The sequence below is a fragment of the Fusarium vanettenii genome (genome assembly GCF_000151355.1).
Source record: "Fusarium vanettenii 77-13-4 chromosome 13 genomic scaffold NECHAsca_47_chr13_1_0, whole genome shotgun sequence".
NCBI classification, from domain to species: domain Eukaryota; kingdom Fungi; phylum Ascomycota; class Sordariomycetes; order Hypocreales; family Nectriaceae; genus Fusarium; species Fusarium vanettenii.
Genome location: NW_003315841.1, coordinates 184303 through 194660, shown reverse-complemented (window position 1 = coordinate 194660; position 10358 = coordinate 184303). Strand labels below are relative to the sequence as shown.

At 40.1% G+C, this 10358-nt stretch overlaps 2 protein-coding genes across 2 annotated transcripts; one reads left to right on the top strand and one right to left on the bottom strand.

Annotated features, from left to right (window-relative positions):
• Window positions 1-4406: 4406 nt before the first annotated feature.
• NECHADRAFT_87979 (uncharacterized protein) lies at window positions 4407-5661 on the top strand (the record flags this gene model as incomplete). Its single annotated transcript, XM_003041380.1, has 4 exons — window positions 4407-4704; window positions 4921-5064; window positions 5122-5427; window positions 5480-5661. 4 exons carry the CDS (start codon window positions 4407-4409, stop codon window positions 5659-5661), a joined length of 930 nt encoding a protein of 309 aa, XP_003041426.1.
• Window positions 5662-5668: 7 nt separating this feature from the next.
• Window positions 5669-6589, bottom strand: NECHADRAFT_102183 (uncharacterized protein; the record flags this gene model as incomplete). The annotated part of the gene is made up of 2 exons (XM_003041341.1): window positions 5669-6412; window positions 6464-6589. The coding sequence occupies 2 exons, from the start codon at window positions 6587-6589 to the stop codon at window positions 5819-5821; spliced, it is 720 nt and encodes a 239-aa protein (XP_003041387.1). The 3' UTR covers window positions 5669-5818.
• Window positions 6590-10358: the final 3769 nt, after the last annotated feature.

The following is a 10358-nucleotide window of genomic DNA, read 5'->3' as shown; positions in this document are numbered from 1 at the left end:
GCAGTTTTCTACAGGACGCAACGAGTAAACGGGCTGCTCATACGGGGGATGAATGCCAGGGGGTACGATGATACCCCAGCTCTCGATTGGAGCAATGCAGAGATTGAAAAACCATATGTCGCAGGGAATCTTGATACCGTTGTCGTCACGCTCAGCGTTCGGGACCGGTGTCGTGATTGGGACGATCACCAGACCGCCATCCTCTGTATCTGTCGGCTCCGGGGATACTGTGGTTTGGCCATCCGAAGGGATAGTCGTTGGACCATCAGTAGGCTTAGAGACAGTCGTGACTTCGTCGCTCGAACCCGTGGGTTGAGAGAGAGTATCACCCGAGCTAGTGACCTGTTGGCCACCAGTATTCAGATTCTCAGAAGTTGTGCCGTCAGTTGGCTCTGGCTCGCCATTGGGTGTCGTCTCCGGGATGGTCGATGTGTGAGATGAGGCAAGGCTTGATGCCTGATCGGCAGGGCCAGTAGTAACAGTTGGCGTGGCCGTTCCAGACCCAGAAGTTTCAGGCTGAACATCTGATGAACTTTGGCCATCTGATTCCGTGGTAACAGAGGTATCCATTGAGATGACCGTGGGCTCCTGACTGTTGGGGCTAGTGGTGGTGGTGTCAGTCTCAGTACTAGTTCCGTCCGGGACTGCGACAGTTGTGGGAGGGCCGTGGGGATTGATGATGATAGAAGAAGTGCCATCCTCTGTTTCGTCTCCAGGGAGAACACTTGAAGGCTGGCTCGTGGGATCTTTAGTGACGGTAGCAGTGTCAGTATCAGGTCCAGTTTCATTTGAGGGCACGACAGTAGAGAGCTGACCCCCGGGACTGGTGATAATCGTAGCCGTGTCGATGGCTGTTTCGGTCTCGTCGGGGGGGAGATCAGTAGACAATTGACCGTTGGGGTCGCTGATAACTGTAGCGGTTGCAGTTTGCGTTTTGCCAGAGGGGAAGGTGGTGAAAATCTGGGAATCTGTACCAACTGCACCCTCGCCAGGTTCTTTCGTCTGCTCTGCAGGAAGTGTCGTGACTCGCCCATCGGTGCCGGTGATGAATGTACCGGTATCTACCGCGCCCGGTTCGCTAGACTGATCTGGTTGAACTGTTGACACGTCACTGCCTGTTCCAGAAGTGACAGCGCTGGGCTCATGGGGACGGCTGGTAGTGACTTGGCCGTCTGGATTGGTAATGACTGTGGTGGGGATATGCATGCTAGGATCAATGGTCTGCTTAGGAGAAGTCGTGACTTGACCATCTGAGTTAGTGGTGACAGTTGGAATACCGGTTTCAGTTGTATCCGTGGCCAAGGAAGTGGCATCTTGGCCACCTGTGCTGGGTATACCCGTATCAGGTACGGCAGTTCCAGACACTTCTGTGCCAGCACGGTTTGTACTAGGCAGGTCTGTAGTGGACAGTTCTGTGCCAGGTATGTCCGTACTCGACACAGATGTACCAGGTAGGTCTGCACCAGGCAGCTCCGTACCATGCAAGTCTGTGGTGCGCACATCTGTACTGGACAGAGCTGTATCAGGCACGGCTGCGCTTGTTCCAGATACCCCTGTGCTGGGCACCTTGGGGGGTATGTTTGACAAGCCCAGGGTGGTAGTGACTCCCGGCATCGGTTCGTCCTCTATTATGCCTACGGAAGGAAGTTGAAGGCTTCCCGACGAAGTGCCCGACACATCTTGGTCGGCGGTAGGGGATACAGGGTCAGACTTGGTGACAGTTACAATGGTGGTCGGGTTGGTAGTGGCTGGCAGTGGCGGTTTGCACATGCCGTTGTCGCTGCACTTGCAGCCCTCTCGACAGCAGCCCTCTCGGCAACATTCTTTGTCTGCGATGGAATTATTAGAGGGCAATCAGAGTCTTTGCAATAGTAGCTTACTGGGACCACAGATATGCTCAGGGGATTCATCCTTCCTGAAGCAACAGGTCTGACACTGTTGAAGAGGCCGACAGTTGCCGTTACACAGGCAAGAGTCTTTAGGACATGCAGGTTTACACCATTGTGTTCAAAGATGATGTGTGCGCTAACCAACAAGTTTGGCAATTCGCCGAGATGTTGCATTTAAGCTCTAACTAACATTTTCCTTCCCGTACTCCTCATAGGTTGACTTACCCTAGTAGCCACCACCTAAACCTTTCTATCTTCACGACCGAAACCTTCTTCCTTCCCTTGAGTCACTCCTGTGACTCAATGACTTGAAAACCTTGATCCCCCCCCCCACAGCCGACTTCCCCGCTTCACCCACGCAGGTCTTCCTCTCGCCGGGCCTCTCTCAGCTGCTGGATCACGTCCAGCAGGCTATCGATCCAGGCTGTGTTGTGCTTATCGGGCTCTTTGTCCCTGAGACTTTTGAGCAGCGGCAGCTCTTGGTGTCGTATGAAGCGCCTGAGGTTCTGTGGTGCCCCTAGGCGCTCTGAGGTTGTGAGGAATGTCTCTCCGCCTAGGATTGCGAGCTCGAGATAGACGTCTGGCTTGATGATTTGGTCCGTGGTAGCCCTTATTGTGTCGATATCCCGAAATGACGATAATCATATATTACGAAGGAGACTATATATCTCACGGAGGGTGCTAGAAGGTAAAAGATATTAATTCTTATACTAGGTGGCGGCGACATAGTTATACGACCTAGTGACTTTGATTACTTAATTAACTGTGGTTCTTATAGGCATCGGGTTTAAAGCTATAGTATTAAGAGATTATAGCTTAAGAAGATAAAGAGGTAGATAATTCTCTTATTTCTCGTACGGAGGTTAGAGCAATTAAAATACCTATAAGAGGTTAGACTTTCATAATAATATAGCTAGGTATAACTCTTCTGCTGCTATAGAAGTTTAACTAGGCCACTATATTAATATCGGGTCATGATGTTATATTATGTTTGAGATCTATTCTTTATTATAGTTGCAGCCCGGCCCTTGATAGGTTAACTAAGCCTGAAGATCGCAGGTTTACATGGTGAGGAGGCTACTGTTGTCAGCTGCATACTGAGCAGCAACGTCCATGGCAGAAGGTGAAGCCTCATTTTGGGACGCAAGGTTGAGGGCAATGGGAGAATGCAGTAAGCCAAGGAAGTGTGTATCTGTCTCCACTCGATGGACTTGAAAAGAATTGGCTGTGGTAGGCCAGGGAGGTCTGACTTGAAAACAAGAGCATTCAATTGGAATGGGACATGTTTTAGTTTCCCTGTAGAGTCATGTTGATGGTACCGGTACAAGATACAAGGCAAAAGATCGTCTTGCCCATGAAAAGTCTGTTGAGAAGGTAGTTGGTTGCTTGACATGGCTATCAGTTGGGATAAGTCATCTTCGAAAGGATCACCGACGTACATCACACCCATTCAGACATGATTAACTCTCAAACAGCTCGTGCGCAGCAATTGCAGGCCGAGGCCTGGGCAGTGCTCTGCCTCGCAACTGCCGAGCTACATCCCACAAGGCAGTTAGGCGGATATGAAAGCGCGTAAATCCTTCAATGCAACTTTGGTTTATCATGCAATGGGTAGGTCATGTCGTTGGTCCTGGGGTTGTGTGGCATGATATTCCTTTCGCAGCTGAAAAAAGGCCTCGTTCTAGTTTGCCGTAGAGTGATTTGTCCACCGGAACGTGAGATGATGGTCTTTCCCAGTGTTAGTTACAAAAAGGAGGGGGCTGCGCATGAACAGTTGTTTGAAATAAGGTAGGTTATTTTTTGGGCCAACAGACCTGACCAACACACAGCGAGCTGTAGCGGTTGTTCTTTTAAGGAATTAGATCAAAGTTTCTGAGGATGCCCATGGGCCAACGGGAAGTGGATTCCGTGGCTTAGGGATACCTGTCCCGGCGGTTAAGGATGTGATGTGTTGGTGATCATGACTGTGCCGTAACGGGGCTGAGCAACCAGCCTGCCGAACCTGCCCCAGGCAATCTTCGCAGTTTCATATATGTGAACCACGCAGAAGTCGGGTGCCCATTCTCGTGTCCGGCGCCCAGGTCACGCAGTTGGCTGGAGATCCAGGGCTGCAACTACAACGCAACAGGGGAGGGGCTGAGATGTTATTTCTGGAAACCAGAGCTGCACCCGCAGCGGAGATTCAAGGGCAAAGCCACAATACTCTTGTATCTAATGTCTTTGAAACAAGCAACCTTGGCGGGGCCTCTGATCAAATGGCCTTGTCGCCGATCCGTGGGCAAGACGGACGGGTTACTGAACCTCATCCTTACCCGAGATACTGATGGCTTACGGTGCTATATCTTCACATCTGTCCGGGTCTTCTATTGCAACCAAGACCACTATCTCTATCAACACTGTTTGCCTCTGCGCTGAAGCCTTTGCCATCCAGGTTCTTTCTGGTTCCTTTCTTGCAGTTGTTTTCTGCTTTCCGCATTCAATTTTGATAGGCGCTTTACTGCCGTCAACGACTCCACCATGTTGCCTTCATACTCTCCCCATCTGGTCTTGTTTGTTCTCATCCTTGGCCTCTTGTCGCACTCCGCTCTAGCAGTAATCGAATCTGCCTTCAAAGTCAAGCAGGGTTTGATTGCGGTCGGCGGGTGTGACAGTCACAAAGCTGTGCTAAGGAGATGGTGGTCGGACATGACGCGACTCGTTGACGCAGCTCTGGAGAATGCGGCAGACGACAATGAGCACGGGGCTGAATACATGCAGACGTTTTTCGGCCTTGACCCTCCCCCCCAAGACGCAGGTCATAGGCAAACGGCTCGAGGTAAGCTGTCTATTCGTTATCGTCATACGTCGTCCCATCGGTCACTGAGGCATTGAAAATAGAAAGACTTGGCTTGATCAAAGAATTCATTGATGGCAATTACATACCTAAGGGAAGTAAACAGTGGCTATTTTGCTCCAGCAAGTGGCTAGAACGTAAGCACAGCACATATTCTTGGTTAATTGACGCTTCAACCGTGTATTGACCTTCTTCCAGAGCAGGAATGGGGTGATACAGCCTATAACAAAGACACGGGTGAAAGGTTTGCCCCAGATCCAGAGACGGGAACGACGACCAAAGTGAGCGACGTTGTTCAGTCGCCAATCCCGGATCCAGAGGACCAAGATGCTCCAAAGGAGAGTACGTACCTGAAACTCTTTGGCCACTTCCTTCCTGGGTTCTAACTTTCGAAACCAGTCTTTCCATTCTGGTCCTCGGACCTTAAGGAGTATCCCATTGACGTACCCGGCGATTACTGCACGGAGAGATACGAGAACAATGGAAATAACTTTGGGTCCACACACGGTAGTTTCAAGGTAGCGGCCGTGACAATTTGCGTACAAAACATAAAGGTGAACAAGAAGGAACACCTGGGCAACCTTGGCACCATCAAGAAAACGGGGCAAAGCATCATCAAGTTTGTCAGCCAATCTATGACCCTGTTTCATGAACTCTTCCACGTCGTTTTGACGAACGATGAAACACCGGAAACTGACAGAAGCTGTAAGTAAATCAGTGAACATATCGTGGTGGGGACCCTAACGAGCTTTATTAGACGATCTGGACTGGATCACCGGAACCAATGAAGAAGAAAACTACGCGACTACAGAAGAAGCCTTGTCCAACCCGGAGTCATACACCTTGTATGCCCTCGCTCGTCTTCTTGGAAAGAGAAACCTGACGTTTACCTTTGCCAGTGCGGAGGCTCGGAAGAGGGAGGATGTCAATAATACCTGACGGCCCATGGGAAGGACAGAGCTGAGATATCTTCAAGTACTGTGTTGTATCGACGCACCGAGCTAAACCATGGAGGTGTCGAGCTAGAGAGGTTTTATCTGTCAAGTACAAGAAACGTGTCGTCATGGTATAGCGTAGAGTATCGTTCCTGTTCCAACTACGGGATATAACCAGTGTTCTGAAAGCTCACGTGATAGTCGTTCCATCCCAATGCGCCCAGATCTTTCAAGTCTTGTTCAAAGAGATTGACAGCGAGTGGCTTAGACAGTTTTCCATCCTTGAATCGAGCGAGCCATCCGGTAGTTTTAAACTTGTCTTCGGTTCTCTGGCTTTTCCATGTGTGAATCCACACACACGCCACAACATCCTCCCCCTCCCATTTTTGAGTCGCTTTGATCCAACCAAAGATGGGCCGTAATACGTAAGGACTAAGATGTTGCAGACTCGGGCCGTAAGCCGCCGTAGTCACCAAGCCCTGAACGTTCGGTAGAGCCTCGCGGGTTTCCGGAGAGATTGGGACAGGGAAATAAACGGTCCTGATTTCGGTGTGGGATGACAAGGCCCTTGTGGGATAATCTCTGTTGAAGTCGACGACCTGCATTACTGGCGTATCATTTGAATGCGTCCCGAGATTGGCCAGCAACTCTTGGTAGTGACTTGATTCGAAAAATCTGACCCAGGCTTGGGAGTATTTCCAAGCCACCACAAGCATACGTTCCTCGGGAGACTCAACAACTTGACCCCAACGTATCTAATTGATGTAAGAGGCGATATCCTTACAATCTGGTCAAAAAGGGCAAACCTGAAGCCAGTCATCCTCCTGTGCCTTGAGTGGGCGAAATAAGGTTGCATCAATCGGAATCTCCTCTGGATATCCGAATCGAACCCATGTAGTTATTGGTTTATCACGTGGTTTATCTTCCGCCATTGTCGAAAAGGCATGCATGAAAGAAAGGCGAAGGAGGCACGGGACCAGGAAGTGGCAGTGTTATATAACATGTGTGGAAGGGTGATGATTAAGCATGGGTGAGCTGACGTAACATGAGCTATTCGAAGGGGAACCAGTACAGGCACGGCCGGCCATATTAATAAGGTCACGTGATATATTTCACGGCCATGCGTATAAATAAGATATATTATATAAGAGGGATATATAGCCTCAAGGGGCTATATACCGCTAATTAATACCCTTATACACTAATTAATAGTATCTATAATATTAAGTCTAGCTACCGCGCCTTACTACTAATATAATAGATCTAATTAATAACTCTTATAGCTTCCCTAAGGATATTTTTCCTCCTAAGGGTAACTTTAATTTATAAGAGGACTTATTTATAGCGATTAATACCTAGGCGGCGCCGCGAGGCTATACCTTTATATCTTCCTAATCTATAAAGATTACTAATAAGAGAGTTATAATTATATTTAGCTATAATTAATTAGGAATGCCTTTAATTAAAGAAAAGATCTAAAGGATTATATTATATCGCATAGGATACCTCCTCTTTATTACTATAAAAAAGAGCCTTTATAGCACTTAATAGAGACTTTAGTATTACCTTAATATTTACTTCTATTAATATAATTATCCCCTAAGCTTTAGCCTAATAATATATCTAATATATTATTAATTATCTTATTAAGATAAAACTAAAATCTATTAACTCGCGAATATTAATATTTAATTAAGAGAGATTAAATTATATTTATATATAAACTTTAATATATTTATTACTTAGTAAGATATTTATAACTTTATTATATAAGGTAAATAAGACCTTACTTAGGGTTAAAATAATATATATACCCTTACCTCTTAGTTAAATAATAATAGCTTTTAGAATAATATTTATATTAATAAGAATAATAGAGTTATAATAATATTATTTATATATTTATAATTATTAAAATACCTTAAATTATACCTTAAGGTATTTTTATTAAATTATACTTATAAGATTAATAAATATAAGATATCTCTTTTTAATATAATTAGTATTAATACTTATTAATAATCTTTTTATATTACCTTTACCTTCTTAAATAATAAGGAAAAAAAGGATTTTATCTAAGTCTTTTAATAATTACGGTATATATATAAGCTCTATAGAATAACCCTTCTTTCTATAATACTTATAGATCGCTACCTAGCTTATATTAATATAATTTCCTCTTCTTATTATTTCCCCGAGTTAGCTTTACTTTTATACCTATAATATATTAATAAGGTAATCCTAAGTTATTATATACCTTTATTTACTTAGGATAAAAGTAATCCTAAGTAATAAGAGGAATAAAAATAATTCTTTAACTTATAGCATAAGGTTATTATTTTAATAACTAAGAATATATATAATAAGAGACTAGAGGGGTTAAAGAAATATTATCTTCTTATATATATTAATAAGGTAAGCTACCTTATAGAGACCTAGCTAGATTTCTATAAAAAGAGATTTATTAAGGCATAGATTTATTAATATTATTACTTTAAGTAATTTATTATTTTATATACTAAGGGTATTTATTAGCTTATTAAGGGCTATCTTAAGGACTTATAGGCTAACTTTTTTAAGGTCTAGATAAATATTAAGTATATTCTATTAAATTAGCTTTCTAAACTTAAAGCTAATTAGGCTTAGTAATAAGTAAATATACTTCTTAATATATCTAGGGTATTATATAATATTATCTATAGTTAGGTCTTATATAAAGGCTTATAGAAGGTTAATAATTAATAGGTATAATTACTAAAAGAGCTTCTTACCTATATAAATATATTTATAAAGACCCTTAGTTTACCTTATACTTATAACCTTTAACTTTTATTAATATAAGATTAGCCCCTCTAATTATCTTATTTTTATCTATATTAATATCTCTAATACCTAAGAACCTCTTAGCTTATTATTAAGCCTTATAAGCTATTTAATTATCTAATAATTAATTTAATATTACCCTCGTTAAATATATAGCATAAATCTTTTATATTTAAAGTTATTAAGAGAGTATTATAGCCTAGGGCGCCGCTAAAGTATTTAAGATATTATTAGTATAGCTATAAGATAAATACTAAAGTATATCTATTACGCTATAATTATCTATTTAAACTTCTTCCTTAGGAATTAGGTCCCTCTCCCTAGGCTTTAATAATAACCTATATAATAATATAAATATTTACTTACTTTATAATTTATTTATTATCGCCGAGGTCCCTATTAAGAGCTTCTATTATCTCTAAGATTATTATAATTATATATATAATTATATATATAATAATCTAAGTTATATCTCTTCTAATAGTAGTATTATTAGCTATTATAAAAGCCCTTATATTATAAGCTAATAATCCCTATACTATTTATTAATAATATAAAGACTTATAAGTAGCCTAATATATTATATTACCCTAGGGAGCCCTAAGGACTAATTAATTATATTAGAAGGCTATAAGGCTATTAATATATTATAGTAAAATAAAATATAAATAATACCTTAATTATAAGTAAATAAGGAGATATTATAAAGAGGGAAAAAATATTAGAGAATAGACTAAGGAGGAATAAATAAGTTATCTTAATTAGGATAAGGCTAAGAATAAATATATTAAATATAATATAAAGAAAGAGATAATATAATAGCCTTTCTTAGGGCAATAAAGTATATAAAGAATATAAAATACCGCTAAGGAAGATCTTAAGGTATAAGAGAGATTATATTAAAATAAGAACCCCTTTTAATAATATTTAAAAGAGTAATATAATATATAATTAATATATATTAATAAAAAAATAAAGAAAATATTAATCTCTAAGTATACTTATAATAGCTTAATAGCTTTATTTAATAAAATATTAATTAAATATATATATAATATAAAATAGACTTAATTATTATATATATTTATAAAAAGTAATAATAAAATAATAATATCTTATAAAATAGCTTTTTAAATTATTTATTATATACCTTATTAAACCTATAATATATAGCTATTTTAATTAATACTTTAGATATAAATCCCTATTTACTTTACCTCTTAGATAATAAGTAAATATTTTATTATCCTCGTAATAGATATTAGCTATAAGATCTTATTAATTATATACTAAGAGGGACTATAAAGCTCTAAATCTAAGCCCTTAAGTATACCGCGAGTCTATTATAAGATTATATTAAGATTAGGGCGATAATATTATTAATTAAGGGTATAATTAAGCTATATAATATACTAATTTCCTATAGCCTCCTATCCCTATGCTATTAAATTAACTATAATTAGCTAACCTTAAGGAAGATAATTAATAGAAAGGGCTTTATTCTTAGCCCTAGGGTTTATATTAAAATAGATTATAGCTAATCTCTTATCTATAAGTAAGGTATACTATATATATTATTATTAGACCGCGAAGGGAGGTATTATATTATAGTTATAACGCCTTAGTGCCTTAATCTATTAATTACTTAGGATAAGGGCTAATACTTATTAATTACTAGGTATATTTATTACTAAGGTTATAGTGCTATTAATAAAGATTAGGATATTAAGGGGGTTCTAATATTAGCTCTAATAATAATTAAATATCTTAAAGATAATATTATATATAAAAATAAAGAATATCTTTTAATAGAAAAGTCTTAGCCTTATATATCTTATATATTAAGTTAATTTATTTATATTATTATTATTACCTTAG